Source organism: Salvia hispanica, chromosome 2 (genome assembly GCF_029641045.1).
Source record: "Salvia hispanica isolate PSC_SH4W2 chromosome 2, Shi_PSC_v1, whole genome shotgun sequence".
In the NCBI taxonomy this organism is placed as follows: Eukaryota; Viridiplantae; Streptophyta; class Magnoliopsida; order Lamiales; family Lamiaceae; genus Salvia; species Salvia hispanica.
In genome coordinates, this window is record NC_142693.1 from 2735531 (window position 1) to 2753437 (window position 17907).

The 17907-nt window shown below is 40.6% G+C and overlaps 3 protein-coding genes across 3 annotated transcripts; all 3 read left to right on the forward strand.

Moving 5' to 3' along the window:
* The first annotated feature begins 1504 nt into the window (after window positions 1-1504).
* On the forward strand, window positions 1505-4643 carry LOC125210768 (phosphoinositide phospholipase C 2-like). Its single transcript, XM_089066158.1, has 9 exons — window positions 1505-1996; window positions 2091-2287; window positions 2374-2509; window positions 2584-2820; window positions 2900-3144; window positions 3259-3376; window positions 3719-3862; window positions 3936-4022; window positions 4103-4643. The coding sequence occupies exons 1-9, from the start codon at window positions 1688-1690 to the stop codon at window positions 4394-4396; spliced, it is 1767 nt and encodes a 588-aa protein (XP_088922284.1). The 5' UTR covers window positions 1505-1687; the 3' UTR covers window positions 4397-4643.
* A 1411-nt stretch (window positions 4644-6054) lies between these two features.
* Window positions 6055-11069, forward strand: LOC125202222 (phosphoinositide phospholipase C 2-like). The gene is made up of 9 exons (XM_048100586.2): window positions 6055-6517; window positions 7464-7660; window positions 8341-8476; window positions 8552-8773; window positions 8856-9076; window positions 9592-9709; window positions 10034-10186; window positions 10288-10374; window positions 10551-11069. Exons 1-9 carry the CDS (start codon window positions 6206-6208, stop codon window positions 10842-10844), a joined length of 1740 nt encoding a protein of 579 aa, XP_047956543.2. The 5' UTR covers window positions 6055-6205; the 3' UTR covers window positions 10845-11069.
* Window positions 11070-11912: 843 nt separating this feature from the next.
* On the forward strand, window positions 11913-16696 carry NFXL2 (NF-X1-type zinc finger protein NFXL2). Its single transcript, XM_048100585.2, has 13 exons — window positions 11913-13131; window positions 13244-13357; window positions 13440-13495; window positions 13686-13752; window positions 14127-14219; window positions 14400-14485; window positions 14571-14733; window positions 14832-14990; window positions 15211-15401; window positions 15788-15869; window positions 15949-16155; window positions 16237-16326; window positions 16408-16696. Exons 1-13 carry the CDS (start codon window positions 11998-12000, stop codon window positions 16561-16563), a joined length of 2598 nt encoding a protein of 865 aa, XP_047956542.2. The 5' UTR covers window positions 11913-11997; the 3' UTR covers window positions 16564-16696.
* Window positions 16697-17907: the final 1211 nt, after the last annotated feature.

The window sequence follows — 17907 nt, forward strand, 5'->3', positions numbered from 1 at the left end:
TACCTTTGTCTTTATTAGAGAGTTAGTACGAACTCAATATCTCACAATGGTTGTGAGAATAATTGGTGTAAGGTTTGTATACTAAATGAGTTCTCTGTTAGACCGGTCTGGATGAATTCTCCCATTTGGTCTGTCACAGTTGGCTATTGGATACTTCGTTCTCTTAGTTCTGGTCGCTTCTACTCTGCACACCCATTTGTTTCGTAGTAAGGAACCTTCTCCCAAGTATTCACATACTTGAAAGCTCTTATTCTCCTCCTATAGAGGAATATGACCACCTCTTCTACTATAATAGTCTCACTTGCATCATTCTTCCATTGCGGCTAGTTTTATAGACAACACAAATTATTTGGATGTATAGGTTTATTCTACCGAAATGAGCTCGAAGCATTGGTGGAACTAGGTGAAGGAGACATAGGGCTTAAGCCCCTGATCAACTCATTCTTTTAAATATTTTCTTTAATAAAATTTTTAAATTTAAATACTCCCTCCATCCCCATAATTTGTCACCATTTAACCAGTTTTAAGAAATATAATAAAAAGTGGGTTAGAAAAAGTTAGTGGCATGTGGGTCCTACTTTTATATATTAGTTTTATAATAAAATGTGAATGAGAATGGTGTTAGTGGAATATGGGGTCCACTATCCAAAATGGTAAAAGTGAAAGGTGACAAATTTTCAGGGACGGACGAAAAAGGAAATATGTGACAAATTTTCAGGGATAGAGTTTTTAATAAAATTTTTAAATTTATCTAAACCTTGTGTAAATTGTCATACAAAAATCTCTATTAATAATCTAAATCACTCAAAAATATACTTTCAATTAGTATTTGGAACATATAGCCTCATATAGACCTGCCCAAAACCGAAACCGTGAGAATTTACCCGAACTGAAACCGTCGATTTTTGAACCATGGTTCGGTTCAGGTTCAAAAATTTTCAAACCGAAACCGTCGGTTCCGCGCGGTTTCAAATTGGAACTGCGAAAAATCACCGGAAAACCGTGAAATCAAGCCGGAACCGGAAAAAACCCAGCGGTTTGAACCATGAAAAACCGCCGGAAAACCGCCGGTTCGGAACCGAAACCGAAACCGGTGGTTTTGGAACCGGAACCGTAACCGTGAAACACCCTCGCGGTTCGGTTCCGGTTCAATAATTTCCAAAATCAGAACCGGCAGTTCCGAACACCGTCGATTCTTGAACCGTGGGCACCTCGAGCCTCATACGAGTTTTTTCAAGCGTCTGCCCATGGCTCTAAGCATACGAGATCTGCCCCGCAGAGGTGCGTCCAAGGCACTCTAGACAATTTTTATATCAAAAAGCATTTTTTGTTGATTTGAGGAAGATAATTTTTTGCTAATCGTATCTTTACTAATTTAACATCGCAATTAAAATAAGAAAAAAAAGTCATTTCACCATTTTATTCGAATTCTAAGAATCTATTCGCTTCCTCAAAAGAAACAGCAACGCGATTAAACAATTCCCGCGCAATTCATCTGCACTTCTAATTTATGACTTTCCACGAATAATCATTCCCAATTCTTCACCTTTTCAACTTTATTTGATCCACACAAATATGCAGCGCCGATCACACTTTCACCGTCGATTCAAATCATTCAATCTCAGCTTCCTCGATCACTTCCGATTTCCGCTGATTCGCTTCCGATCCTGCTCGATCGATCGATTCCATGTCCAAGCAGACCTACCGAGTGTGCTTCTGCTTCCGCCGCCGCTTCCGCCTGACGGCCGCGGAGGCGCCGCCGGACGTGAAGGCGCTGTTCGAGGCGTACTCGCAGGGCGGCGCGATGAGCGCGGACGATCTGCGGCGGTTCCTGGTGGAGGTTCAGGCGGAGGCGAGCGCCACGGCGGAGGAGGCGCAGGGAATCATCGATTCGCTGAAGCATCTCCACATATTCCACCGGAGGGGGCTCGATTTGGAGGCGTTCTTCAAGTATCTGTTCAGCGATGCGAATCAGGCTCTGGACCCCAAAATTGGGGTAATTTTGAGCTTTTTTTTAGTTTGATTGTGCCAATTCATGCTTGTTTAAAACCTAATTGATGAATCGGTGAAGCGATGCTGCTGTTTCTCAGGTTCACCATGACATGACTGCTCCACTGTCTCATTACTTCATTTATACTAGCCACAATACGTATTTAACGGGGAATCAATTTAGTAGCGACAGCAGCGATGTTCCGATCGTACGTGCACTGCAGCTCGGTGTTAGAGGGATTGAGCTGGATTTATGGCCGAATTCTACAAAAGATAACGTTGATGTTCTTCATGGGAGGTATGAACTTGGAATTATATGCATTTATTTATCTGAATGCTGTTTTAGACTTAATCACGGTTGTTAAATTTGGATCTATGATGCAGGACACTGACTACTCCTGTGCCACTGATCAGATGTTTGAGGTCAATTAAGAATCATGCTTTTTCTGCGTCGGAGTATCCTGTTATAATAACACTTGAAGATCATCTAACTGCTGATCTTCAAGCTCTAGTTGCTGAGGTATATAGAAATGGTCTATATTGTAGGGATTGATTTGTCATCTTTGGCTTAAAGTGTTGTTTGATTAATTCTAGATGATTGTTCAAACATTTGGAGAAATGCTGGTTACCCACCCTGGTTCAAGCCTTTTAGGAGAATTTCCCTCCCCGGAATCACTCAAGAGGCGGATTATTATATCAACCAAACCGCCTAAGGAGTACCTAGAAGGAAAAGAGGATAAAGCGAAGAAAAGCTGCACAGACAGTTCGTCCGATGATGGAGCTCATCCTAGAGAAGTTCCGGATCTTATACCAAGAAATGATAACGATAAGGTGTCTTTTTGAGTTGTCCCCACTATAACCAAAAAATGTGTTTTTCTGTCAGTTTAAGTGACCAAAGCTTCTTTTCTAGGATGATGATGATGATGATGCAAACAGAGATGTCACGGAAACTGATGAAGATGATGAGAAGGATCCAAAGGTAGGGAGCCAAGCAGCGCCCCAATACAGGGATTTGATCGCTATCCCTGCTGGAAGGGGAAAGGGAGGCATACAGGCGTGGCTGAGGGTTGATCCTACGAAAGTGAGACGTATTAGCTTGAGTGAGCAAAAGTTTGAAGATGCGATCTCAGGAGGATATGGACAAGACATTGTTAGGTATATACCATATTTTTTTGATCATATTTCTCTTTTTGTCTGTGTTGAGGTAACATGATGTCACAATTTTCCTTCACCCAACTTGAATATGAACCAATTGTGATACTTTTATAGGTTCACACAGAAGAACATATTGAGAATATACCCCAGAGCTATTCGGTTGGACTCCTCCAATTATAAACCGTTATGTGCATTGATGCATGGAGCTCAAATGGTTGCGTTAAATATGCAGGTTAGCTAAAACATACCGCTATTATTACAGATCGTTTCGTACTCATATTGATATGTGGAAAAAAATGTTCTTGACATGGACTTGTGTGTGAATCATGCTTGACAGTGACCAACTTGTATTCTGTTCTAGCATAAAATAAGAGTATTAGAGTATGTTATTTCAGCGATATAGATGATACAACACTTTTCTTTCGCGTAATATTTTTTGGAAACTATGATGCTAGTTGATAGTTTCTTACACATGTTTACATTGGAATGTAAATCAACAGAAGTGGATAAGGCTTTTCATTTCTTATCAAACTGGATACGTAACTCAATATAGTTCGCCTATTTAAATTGACAGGGTTATGGCAAATCACTATGGTTGATGCACGGGATGTTCAGGGCGAATGGCGGGTGTGGCTATGTTAAAAAGCCAGATTTTCTGTTGGATGCTGACGAGGTATTCGATCCGAAAGCTGAATTGCCTGTCAAAACTACTCTGAGAGTGAGTGAATTTCTCTACTATAATGGAAGATGATGCATGATTTGCCCTTGCTTAGATCTTTACTTCGAAACAGGTGACAGTATATATGGGCGAAGGATGGTATTACGATTTCTCTCATACACACTTTGATACCTACTCTCCCCCTGACTTTCGTGCAAAGGTAAGCTTCGTCTAGTTATTCCACATCTTAAACTCGTCGTTGCTGTTGCTGCTGATGATTTACACAATCTTCAACTGCAGATTGCAATTGTGGGGGTGCCGGCTGACAAGAAGAAGAAGAAAACAAAGACAATAGACGACAACTGGATCCCGTCATGGGATGAGGTGTTCGAGTTCCCATTGACAGTTCCTGAACTAGCTCTCCTCCGACTCCAGGTTTCCGAGGAAGATGTATCTGGTAAAACTATGTTTGCCGGCCAGACGTGCCTCCCCGTGTCGGAGCTCAGGGAAGGTATTCGAGCCGTCCCACTCTACACACGCAAGGGAGAAAAATACAAGTGTGTCAAGCTTCTTCTCAGATTTGAATTTGTTTGATCCATAGTGTATTTATTCTATTTTGGTGCTTTGTGTGTGGTTGCTCTAGAGATTCAATAATCTAATATAATCATAAAATAACATGTTACAATAAATTAATACCTAAATTCCGTTCCAAATATACCTAACTTTGTTGTATTATGAATGTAACACGGCTTGTAATGTGCTTATACTTTTCGTGAGTAATTTAGCTTGTTAATTAAATTTGTATCTGTACTTAGCTTTCGAATTTGTCAAAGAACAAAATTTGATACGTGCGTATACTTAAATTGCATTAAATTAAAAGAAAATGATAGCTGAAAAATGAATTCATGTTATTTCCAATGTCCGTGAAATGTTGTCCAGTTTGATTTTTTTTTTCTTCTTTTAGTAAATGGTTCTCACTTTCCATTAACTCATTACACTCACATTTTATTATAAAATTAATATATAAATGTGGAGTCTACATTCCACTAATTTTTTACACTCATTTTTCTTCGGGATATTGGCGTCTAATATCACGAAATTTTAAAAAGTTGGATTTTTCCCACGAACTTTAAAATTGGCAAATAATATCACGAACTTTACCCCGAGTTTGTTTTTTGCCATGAATGAAAAAATTCATGTTATTTTAATAGATTAAAGAACAATTTTGGATGGTGTGCTTCAAGAAAAACTATCTTCAAAGATTGAAAAAATTAAAGCTCTCAAAATTGTTGTCGAGAAATTACGAAAAAAAATCTGTATCATAATATTATTTGTGGGAATTTTTTCATTCATGGGGAAAAACAAACCCGGGTAAAGTTCGTGATATTATTTGCCAATTTTAAAGTTCGTGGGAAAAATCCAACTTTTTGAAAGTTTTGTGATATTAGATGTGAATATCTTTTTTGTTCTCATTTCTTAAAACTCATGCTGAGTTAAATATAAGCAATATTTTGCGGACGGAGGAGTAGAATTTATTAAAATAATCAATCCTCTATATCATTACGAAAATTTTTGTAAGATGGTTTAAGTTTAAGATAAGTCAAATATCCAAATTATCCACTGCATTGTTTACTACTTTCTCTATTCACAATCATTTTATAATCATTACCAACACTATATCTGATGTGTAACTTTTTCATCTTATTTATAGACATTATCCTACATCAATCACTTTTTATTTTTATTAACGTGTAGACACATGAGACTATAGTTCTAAATTCAACAAAGTCAATTAAATAATGATCATCAATTATTTATTTGAACATACCTAACACAATAAATAGGACTCCCTCCGTTCCGGATAATTCGTCCGAGTTTTTCATCTCAGTCTGTCCCATATAATTTGTCTCATTTCACTTTTATCATTTTTGGTAGTGGACCCCATATTCCACTAACTCATTCCTACTCACATTTCATTATAAAACTAATATAGTATAAAGGTATGACCCACATTTCACTAATTTTTTCAACCCAATTTTCGTTACAATTCTTAAAACCCGTGCCCGGTCAAAGTGACCCGAATTATTCGGGACGGAGGGAGAATGAAACAACTAATTATTTTTTTTTCATAAAAATCACAACTGCAATTTACTGTTAAAGACGGCGACGTGTTCACATCAATGGCGATGATCACAAAGACGTGGCCAATCCGCGGTTGAGCTGACCTCCTCTCCCCCTCGCGATGGCCCCACCTCTCAATCCTCCAAAATCCAAAGGCATCTAGCGCTTGATTCCGTTGCAATCAATGCATCTAATCCTTTCCCCTTCAGCTCATAACCCTCACTCTCACATCACCAAATCTCATCTCTCTCATTTTCAATTCCCGCAGCAACCGACTCCGAAATGTCGTCCAAGCAGACCTACCGCGTGTGCTTCTGCTTCCGCCGCCGCTTCCGCCTCGCCGCCTCCGAGGCGCCGCCCGACGTCAAGCAGCTCTTCGCGGAGTACTCCCAGAACGGCGTCATGGACGCCGAGCACCTGCGCCGGTTCATGGAGAATGTCCAGCAGCAGAAGGACGCCACGGTGGAGGACGCGCAGGCGGTGATCGACAGCCTCAAGCACCTCAGTATTTTCCATCGCCGCGGCTTCAATCTCGAGGGCTTTTTCAAGTACTTGTTTGCTGATGACAATTCGCCTATTAACACCAAGCTTGGGGTAAATTTTCGCCTCTTTTTTGTTCCGTTGATTGCTGAATTTCTGTTTTTGAGGCACAATTGAAGCGATCGCTGTGGTTTCGTTTTGATTCGAGCCATTGTTGAGGTGTTTTACTTTCAGAAGATTTTGAGAATTGGTTATAGTTTAGATTTGAAGTGATTCTCTGATTACTGAATTTCTGTTTTTGAGGGAATTGAAGTGATCGCTGTGGTTTCATTTTGATTCGAGCCATTGTTGAGGTGTTTTACTTTCAGAAGATTTTGAGAATTGGTTATAGTTTAGATTTGAAGTGATTCTCTGATTACTGAATTTCTGTTTTTGAGGGAATTAAAGTGATCGCTGTGGTTTCGTTTTGATTCGAGCCATTAGTTTTAGTTTAGTTTTGTTTCGATAGAGGTAGTTTTTTTGGCGTTTCTGTGATAATAGGCTTTAAGTTCTGAAGTTTGAGAAATTGGTATACTGTGATTTGCTGTGCCTTGAATGACGAGGTGTATTGAAGGATTATATCAGTGAAGATGGTGCTTTTAGGCAGTCAAATGAGTAATATAATGTGATATGTTGAATGAATTTCATCCTGTCAATTTTCACACTTTTTTTTGCTATACCTTCATTTTTGTTTCACTGAAAGATAGCCTGAAACAAAAAATTTGTAGTGCTCTCTTGCTTAAGATAGATATGGGTGAAGCTGTCGAATGGATATTTTTGTTTTTATATAAAAAGGTTGGATTTTTTTCATCCTCTGCATCTTTAAGGGGCTGTGATGGTCTTTGCAATGTGAATAACATACTACCATTTGAGCTCCAGTTTCCAAATTGGGACTTTAAAACCATCTTTCAGTTTCTATTTATAGTTTGATTATTAGTTGTTCTCATGATATCCTCTGTTGTGATCGTCCTTTGTGGTAGCCTATTAGCCTTGCTTTTTGACAGTTTTGCCATTTTTTCAGGTGCACCATGATATGACTGGTCCTCTTTCTCATTATTTTATATACACGGGCCATAATTCCTATTTGACGGGGAATCAACTAAGTAGTGATTGTAGTGATGTTCCCATTATAAATGCATTGCATAGAGGCGTCAGAGTTATTGAATTGGACATATGGCCAAATTCTGCTGGTGATAATGTCAATGTTCTTCATGGAAGGTATGCATTACTTACACATCTCGTTTGGGTTTTCCTATTATTGTATAGAATTCTGTAAATAAGCTTAATTCAAAATGTACTAATCATTTACATACATGAAAAACAAGCCCATTGATTGAGGTTTTAGTTAAAAAAAATGGCTTAACTGATTTAAGTTTTATCTCGTTTGAAATGATAGGGTATTTACCCCTTTTAACACGAATTCCATGCTGATCATATGATTTAGTAATCTTATGGATATTTCAGTTGAATTGCACTGCATCAACCAGTGAAACATATCTACTACAATGCTGAGAATAAATATGGAACATAAGCTTTGTTTCTGTGAAGATGGAAAAGAAAATAGGATATTGTTGTACTCTGTACTTGTGCAACTTTTTATTGAAATGTTCTAATGGTTCAGACTGCATAACTAACATAATATGGATGTAAACAGATGCTAAGTAACTGTCAGTATTATCTGCAAAGTTTTCTTCAAACTGCTGTAGCAAGTACATCCATTTCCAGTATATTATTTTCCATTTGGAAAATTGTAGAATTCCATGAAAAGGGGGATACAGATAATTCATTTCTGAAAAAGCAGTAATGCAGATTTCGAGCATATCTTTTAGTTATCTGCAGGATATGTATTGTTATCTCCTTGTTATACACTTATACTTCCTTTTATTGTACTTGTTAAGGACGCTAACCACTCCTGTTGAGCTCATCAAATGTTTGAGGTCGATCAAGGAAAATGCATTTGTTGCATCTGAATATCCCCTTGTAATAACATTAGAAGATCATCTTACTCCAGATCTTCAGGCTAAAGTGGCTGAGGTATGTATGTGGAGCTTTTATGGGAAATTAAGTAATTTTTCTGTGTGTAATCACTTCTCCTCTTACTGAATCTAGATGATCAATGAAACTTTTGGCGACATCCTGTTTGCCCCTGGTTCGGAATGTTTGAAAGATTTCCCTTCCCCTGAATTTCTGAAGAAAAGGGTTATTATATCGACCAAACCACCAAAAGAGTACTTAAAGGCCAAGGATGTTAAAGTACAAGAGGGTGATTTAAAAAAGGAAAAGGATGACGAAGCATGGGGAAGTGAGCCAAACTATGCTAAAAATGACAAGGTACTTATAAAGTTATTTATCTCTCAAGACTGAGTAAGGTCCGTCCTGTATATTTCTCAGTAGGCCATAATTTTTCTTGTAGGATGATGAAGATGGGGAGGACGATGAAGATGATGAAGAGGATGCTCAGGAACAACAAAATGAAGCCCCAGAATACCGGCAGTTGATTGCTATTCATGCTGGAAAGGGGAAGGGTGGAATGCAGGACTGGCTGAGGGTTGACCCTGATAAAGTGAGACGTCTTAGCTTGAGCGAGCAAGAGCTTGAGAAGGCCATTGTAGATTACGGAAGAGATATTGTCAGGTGACTTGCACTTAAAAATAGGGCATTATAGTGCATGATTTCTAGTACTCTAGGTGTGAAGAGATTCTGTTAGAATGTGGTTTACATTCGAAATAACCAATTCGCAATTAAAATCTGAAATCTCAGCCATTAACAAGTAAAGCAAGCAAAGGCCATGGTAGGATGTATACATTGCCTTAAGCATAGTTTCACCTCACTCTCCCTATAGACTACTCTTTGATGTTTATAGAGCTCGTATTGGCAAACAAGTGTGACCATTTAAATGTAATTATCCATTGATTTCTACAAGTGTTACACATGAGATTGAAACCAATTGATAACTTAACTGGTATATATAAAGTCTGCAAGTCGTAGCATGAAAGAGCTAATAAATCACTCTCCCTGACGTTAACCTCTCCAATGGTGTCTCATGTATAGCCTCCTCAAAGGTATTAATTCGGAGAAAGCTAATGTGTATGAATACTGGCAGTCTTAGGCATTTTCTGAACCTTACATATCATATTTCTGTTCTTCAGGTTTACCCAAAGGAACTTGCTTAGAGTGTACCCTAAGGGTATACGTTTTGATTCATCCAATTACAATCCCCTAATTGCGTGGTCACATGGAGCTCAAATGGTTGCATTCAACATGCAGGTTGGCTATTGACTCACAAGAAACTCCAATTACAATCCCCAAAGTTTTTGTTTTCTCTTCATCTTGTTTAATAATATTAATACCTGCGTAGTACCAATAAGTCCAACTTATAGTTGAAAGACTTAAATGTTTATTGTTTCTATGTAGTTATACTACTGTCTAGATTTGAACATATATGTACGAGAAATAAATAAACAGTGCAACAGTTATGGCACAATGTAGTGTTCTCACTGTGCACCCGCAAGATATATCTTTCAGCAGCAACCTTAGAATGCGCGAAAAATATTTTGGTTCTATCACTGACATGTTATTACTGTCTCTCAGGGTTATGGAAGGTCCCTTTGGGTGATGCATGGCATGTTCAGGGCCAATGGTGGTTGCGGATATGTTAAAAAGCCTGACATTTTGTTGAAACCTAATGCATATGGCGAGGTCTTTGATCCTAATGCATCATTACCTGTTAAAACAACTTTGAGGGTAGGCTGAAAATGCTTATAGCTTTTGACTGTACGTGTGCGCGTTGTTGGTTAGTTACTAAATTGACTGAAGCTTTATACATTTGGCACATGCATAAACAGGTGACTGTTTATATGGGCGAAGGATGGTACTATGACTTCCGTCATACGCATTTTGATACTTATTCTCCCCCAGATTTCTATGCTAGGGTAAGCAGCTACAACCATCTATGTTTTTGCGTCTGATTTAATTACCTTCGGCCTTCCATATAATTCAGACTATTCTCATTGTCGTTTACTCTGCTTCCATATAACTATGTTTCAAGCTAGCAAACCTTGTTGTATCAATTTTTTGATTGGTGGCAATGATCTGTGTGTATTGTAAGGTTGGAATTGCTGGAGTGCCTGCTGATACCATCATGAAGAAAACAAAGACGCTCGAAGATAACTGGATACCGAACTGGGATGAGGTGTTTGAGTTCCCACTAAGAGTTCCGGAACTGGCATTGCTGCGAATTGAAGTCCACGAGTATGACATGTCTGAGAAGGATGATTTTGCCGGGCAGACATGCCTGCCGGTGATGGAGCTCTGCAAAGGCATCCGAGCCGTTCCACTGCACAACCGCAAGGGGGTGAAGTACAACTCCGTGAAGCTTCTTATGCGGTTCGAGTTTGTGTGATGTGCAATGACTCTTTTTTCTTTGGGGTCTGGATTAGTCAGCCATGCATTTGTATATATAATGAAAAGCATGGTTTAGTTCCTTGTTGAACTCTGATTTATGTTCATTTGTCGATTCATGTACATGACTCTCGAGTGAGAGTGAGAGTGTTGAGTGTGTGAGAGAGTGTGTGTGTGAGATTGATGAATATCTATGTGAAATATCACACGATGCGTTTGATTTCTACTGTATCTATCGTAGTGATAAATAAATCGTGTTGTCGTGACCTTCTCTTGAATTCGCAAAACTTTGTTCCTAGGGTTTGGGATTGTCCCATCTCTCTTTCAACTACCATCGCGTCAACTAAAACTGTCTTCATCCTCATCAATTTAGCCGCCGCCACCACCTCCGCTTCGAATGACAGATCTAGGTGGGGTCAGAGTCGATCAAATTCCTGTCAGTTCATAACAGTTGAAAAACTCTACTAAATTCGGATTTTGGGGCTGGCTAATCCCACGATGATCCAATCATTTGGGGTTGAGGTTTATTGTCATTCTTAATTCGTTATTCACTATGTTTCTTTTCACTAAATATTTTAAAAGGTAATGATAAGAGAGATTATACTAGGTATGGTATCGAATGAAATCGTCACTGGAAATACGATCTTATTCAAAGTTAAAGATATCAAATATTTAGAGTTTTTTTTATATACATGATCGAACATGTGATTGGGAATTATTTGAAATATATATGGCAAATTGTATGTGTACACATCAACTATACTTATTTGAAGAACTCCATTAAATTTCAATGCTAAGAATTACTTTTGTTTATTCTTGGCAATCTATTGTCATCGATAGTTGATGTATCTCTTTCACTTTTCAACACCATTTACATTGTTCAACCCCCACGAGCCTCATTCATGGTTTGCCAAAAATAAGGCTGGCAATATCACTTGATAATTATGTGATAAATGCTAATTTTACCAACAAATCACAATCAAAGTCAACCATATTTTGCATGATAAATTAAATTTATTTAACATTACAAAATTATTAGTAAAATAATTTTAATCATTCCTACCACCTAAAACAAATACTAGTGCAAAATTCTCTCAATTTTGTCAGCTCAAATCGAAGATTTATCAGTCAAAATCCCAACCCACCGCCGCACAATGCTCTCCTCCGCCGCCCACCACCTCTCCTCCGACTCCGACTCCGACTCCGATTCATCCTCCCCCTCCCATTCCCACCAGCGCCACCCCGACCTCTCCTCCTCCATCTTCCAATCCTACCTCTCCCATTCCAGTTCCCGCACCACCACCGCCGATCTCCACCACCAAGATCTCATAAAAATCCAATCTTTCCTCACCTCCTCCCGCGCCGGCGCCCTCTCCTGCCTCATCTGCCTCGAGCGCATCAAGCCCACCGACCCCACCTGGTCCTGCTCCTCCCGCTGCTTCGCCATCTTCCACCTCCTCTGCATCCAGTCATGGGCCCACCAGTCCACCACCCTCGCCGCCTCACGCGCCTCCTCACGCGCCGCCGTCGCCCCCGACGAGGGCTCCCTCGCCTGGCCCTGCCCCAAGTGCCGCGTCGAGTATCTCAAGCCCCAAACCCCCAAGAATTACTATTGCTTCTGCGGGAAGGTCGAGGACCCGCCCCGTGATCCCTGGGTTTTGCCTCATTCTTGCGGCGAGATTTGTGGGAGATCGTTGAAATATAACTGTGGGCATCTCTGCCTGCTGCTGTGCCATCCCGGGCCGTGTCCGGCCTGCCCGAAATTAATTAAAAATCGGTGCTTTTGTGGGAAATTGGAGGATGTGAGAAGATGTGGATTGAAGGAATTTTCTTGCAAAGGTGTGTGTGGGAAGGTGTTGGAGTGTGGAGCTCATAGATGTGGTGAGATCTGCCATGATGGATCGTGCCAGCCGTGTAGGGCGAAGGGGAGTTTTCGATGCCAGTGTGGGAAGGAGGAGATGGTGAGGGAGTGCTGTGAGAGGGACTTTAGGTGCAATGGTGAGTGCAAGAAGATGTTGAGCTGTGGGAGGCATGTTTGTGAGAAGGGGTGCCACGAGGGCGGGTGTGGGGAGTGCCCGTTTCAAGGGAAGAGGAGTTGCCCTTGTGGGAAGAGAGTGTATGAAGGGATGGCATGTGATGTTTCTTTGCCTCTGTGTGGGTCAACTTGCAATAAGCTGCTGAGCTGTGGCTTCCACAGGTGCCCCGAGAGATGCCATCACGGCCCGTGCGTTGAGAATTGTAGGATGATCGTGACAAAGCCGTGTAGGTGTGGGAGCTTCAAGAAACAGGTGCATTTTGTATTGGATTGGATGGTTTGTTTTTAAATGTGGTGTTTCTGTGTTTAGTGTCTTTGTGTATGATGTTTGTGATAAGGAGAATGGCTCATTGGATTTAGAATAGGTCCCTTGCTATCAAGAGTTGACTTGTGAGAGGAAATGCCAAACGCTTAGGGATTGTGGTCGGCATGCTTGTAAGCGCCGCTGCTGCGATGGGGACTGCCCTCCTTGCTCAGAGGTTCTTGCTTTTGCTATACTCTAATATGTGTACTGTAAATGGAGACTGTTCTTCTTACTTTTGTACATATCTTGGAGTTCAGATATGTGACCGGAAGCTCCGGTGTCGAAATCACAAGTGCCCAGCTCCATGTCATAGGTAATTCTGTTGCCATCGTTTTGTGCAATGTGCGGACTTGGTAGAACCTTATAGGTCTTGTAGGGTTCTTAGACATTTATCTACACATGTGGGAACATTGAACATTTACAAATGTATTTGTATAACCTATGATCTTTTCGACCCATATGGACGTTGGAATATTTGCTGATTGTTTTTTTTGTTGTTGTAGAGGTGCTTGTGCTCCTTGCCCACTGATGGTGAGGATATCATGTGCATGTGGCAACACACATTTTGAGGTTAGCATTGTATTTTTTGAGTCTTGAAATTTGTCTTTTTATCTCTCGTATGCTTGGGATAATTGGCGCTAGTGTGCTCCACCGCGTATTTAATAGATGAGTCTATGTGGCTGTCCAACAAAAATATCATTATATACTTATTCAAGGACATACCATTTACTAAATAGTAAGGGTTTTGATAAATTTGTTGATTGCTTGCTTCTGTTGTGAGCAAGAAAACTTAAAGCTGATTATACTTCAATCACGATGCATGCTTTTCGGGGAGAATATGTGGACGAAGGATTTAAGAACAAAATTTGAAAGCTATCCAATTATCTGATATGAAAATTGCATACTCCGCAAGAGTTCTGCTCACTCTTTTAACTTGTAATCAGGTTCCTTGTGGCACAGAAACTGAACAAAAGCCTCCTAAGTGTCACAAACCATGTCCCGTAGCTCCTTTATGCAGGCATGCTCCACAATCTAAGGTATGGCTGTTCTCTCAATGTAATAATCTAATTCTTGACTGATAATAGCAGACTGTTAAGTACGCAAAAAATGCTTTATTTGATTCGACATTTAGTTTTCTTTCTAGATCTTTGCTATATAGCTCAAACAATGACAAGAAATTGTTTCCAATGACGATTTTTACATATATGTATCTCCAGCCACACCGGTGCCATTATGGTGCTTGCCCCCCATGTCGGCTAACTTGTGGTGAAAGATACTCATGTGGCCATGAATGCCAATTGAGGTTTGCCTCAAATAATTCTTCTTTGGTAACTGCCTCCTCCTCGGGCCACTCCATCTCTAACTCAATTGTTTAATGTTATATATAGGTGCCATGGACCTGTACCACCCCCACGCCCCGAATTTACGTTAAAACCAAAAAAGAAGAAGGGAAATTATCTGAGTGAAGCTACACCTGGTTCCCCATGTCCACCTTGCCCAGAAGTTGTGTTGAGGTCATGCTTTGGCCGTCACATAGGAGCAGAAAGGATGGTTAGTTTCTTCATCAGCGAATAGGCCTTTTCTATGTGTGTCGTATTTATATTGTTCTGTTGTATGAGGATAAAGATTATTACCTTTTTTCCTCTCAGATGGTATGCTCAAATAGTCCGGAGTTTCCTTGTGATAATTTGTGTGGAAATCCTCTTCCATGTAGCAACCATTACTGCACTTACGTATGTCATCCCTTGAAAGACCATTCTTCGAAAACAGGCGAGTCCTGTGAAGTGTGCAATCTCCCTTGTGATAAGGTAAATACTCCCCCGGTTCTTTTCTTAAATCTTGAAGCTTTAGGGTTTAGGGTTTAGGGTTCTTTTTGGTTACTTGTTCTTATTCGATTAGTACGTTTCAAGCCTTGTTCGAATAGCTTTAAATGTATCTAGAACTCAGATTCACGAAATATTTTAATATGGTGGCATTGGTTGGTGAAATTCACACAGTTTCTTCTCTTTGTCCATGATCTTCTTTCAGGATAGAGATCCGAAATGTCCACATCCTTGCCCTATGCGATGTCATCCTGGAGAATGCCCCCCTTGCAAGACGTTGATTAAGCGTTCGTGTCACTGTGGGTCCATGGTTCATGTTTTCGAGTGTAAATATTACAACTGCCTGTCCGAGAAAGAGCAAATGGTTGTCCGTTCGTGCAAAGGGCCTTGCCATAGGTATTCTCGAAAAGTCTTCATACGGTATCTTCTTATTTAAGATGACTTAATGCTATCCAAAAAACGAAAAAGAAACTGATAATTATAACTTCAAGGAGAGGACTATTTGGTGTTTATTTTAAATTATTTTCTATGAATTTGTGTTCAAGTTGTGTGAATAGTTTCGGCTTATGTCGTACCCATCTGATCATGATATCGAAATATTTCAAACATTCGTCTTTAGATGCTTTCGATATCACTCTTTTTAGTGTCTCCCTAAGAAGATCTAGTAAGTAGTGAATATCCTTCTTTTATGTTGTATGTTATATTCTTTGAGTTATTCTTATTTCTTGATATCTTGAAATGTTAAATAACATATCCCCGATTTTATTATTTTTGATCGGCAGGAAGTTGCCGAATTGTACACACTTATGCCCAGAGACGTGCCATCCCGGCCCCTGCCCATCACCTGACAAGTGCTCTAAGAAGGTACCAAAAACATCTACCGTGTTGGAATCTGACAACTCGAATGTGGGCCTCTCTGTTAACTTTCTCGATCTCTTGCTAGGTAACCGTTCGTTGTGGGTGTCAAACCTTAAAGAAGGAGTGGCTATGCAAGGATGTACAAGCGGCACATATTAGTAGTGGTTGCGATCCCAAGGAGATGCCAAAGAATCAATTTGGAGTCGGACTTCTTCCTTGTGGTTCTGACTGCAAGAGCAAAGTCAAGGCCCCCGACTCAGAGTTGCATCTTCGCCAAGTGAAGCCCCAGGAGGTAATTCTTTCTACTTCATTAAATCAATACGATGATTTTTGGAAAGCTCGGTACACGCTTATGTTAGTTTCTCTTTTGAAGGAAAAGGAGTCAGATAAGGCTAGTAACGTATCGAAAAGGAGGAGACGGAGACAAAGGGTACACGAAGAGGAGAATGCATCAAGGCTGCAGGTTTGGCTTCTATTCTCGGGCTAATAGGCAGGTCTTGGTTGTAGCATTTCTAGGTAGTGAATATTTTTCTTCGTCGTGCAGAGAATAGTTGGTGTGGCTCGACGGATCCTTTTGGTGCTTATCGTTGTAGCAACTGTCGTCGTCTCTGCATATTTCGGGTATAAAGGTCTGTTGTGGTTGTCGGACTGGATGAACCAACTCGAAACTCGACAAACAAGAAGATATCCACGGGTCTAAATCTTACCACAAAAACTCAAAATTCACAGATTGAATCTATTTTGTGTTCTTAGCTGGCTGGGGAAAGGTTATGGATTTTTTTTTCTTTATTTTTTGATCAACATATAGTGTGGAAAAATAAATCTTTGGTTCATTCTTATGCTTTACACATTTTTTGTTATGCTTTACGTGAGGAATTGTATTTTGGAGAAATAGAGAAAATAGTCTTTTTTTCCTAAATTTCTAAGAGCACTCCCAATGGCACTCCCTTATTTCTCCCTAACTCCTGCCACATCAGCGCCACATCAGCATCACATTTTATCCCCAGTTTTTAGCCAACTGCTACATTGGTTTCTCCCTTATTTCTCCCTTATTTCTCCCTAACTCAACATTTCATTTTTACATCATTATTTTTTATATTATTTAATTTTCCCTACAAATGTATTTAATAAATAGACTAATAATGAACAATTCATCGTTGTATTAATCATTGGAAAATATAATACAACGAGAAAAAAAAAACTACAAATAAAAAACGCAAATAAACAAAGATTTAAAAAAAAAAAAACTAAGACGGAGGGGCCGGAGGGGCGTCGGGATCGAGGCCCATCGTAATCTGCAGGCTTTGGATGCATTTCCAGAGGGCCGCCTTTTCTTCAGGGGTCCCGCCGCCGGTGAAGTACAGCGTGTACATCTGCGTCAGATTAGCGACATTGCTCGAATAAGTGGCTTTTTCTAAGTCGATGTGGGGTTCCGACTCGACTTCCGACGTTGTGCCCTTCCCCTTCCGCCTCCCCTTCGCCTTCTTCGCTCCCTCCGGGCGCTCGTGCGGACCATCCCCACTCAAGTCGATGTGGGTCGCGCTCCCCTCGCTCTCCGAAACGCTAAGTCGCGAGCGCACCGATTTCCCGTGCAGCGCGACGTGCATCCCCGTCCGGAATTTGGGGAGATCCTTCAGCTTATCGTAGATGTTCCAATACTTGAACCCCTTCGACAAGTACTTGCCACAATACCTCTGCATGGCCTCATCTCGGACCATATGCTCGTTCTGGCCACTGGGCATGTTCGCCAACAAGTTAGAATAAATACCGTTGAAGTGGCCGCAGTCCCTCATGAGGCGCTCCCAATGCCGACGGATCGCCTCGCTGCCATGGTCCTTCATTGAGGCAGTCTTGTGGCTCCTGTACTTCGCGGCAACCCGCTCCCAGAATATGATCTCAGTCTGGTAGTTGCTGCGCTCCGCGTTCTGTGACGTGTCCGCCCAGCAGGTGGCTATCAGCTCGGACTCTTGCAGAGTGTAAGTAGTCCTTACCCGCTTTGGCCTCTCATCGGAACCCGTATCAGTCGCAGCCGACGACGCCGGCG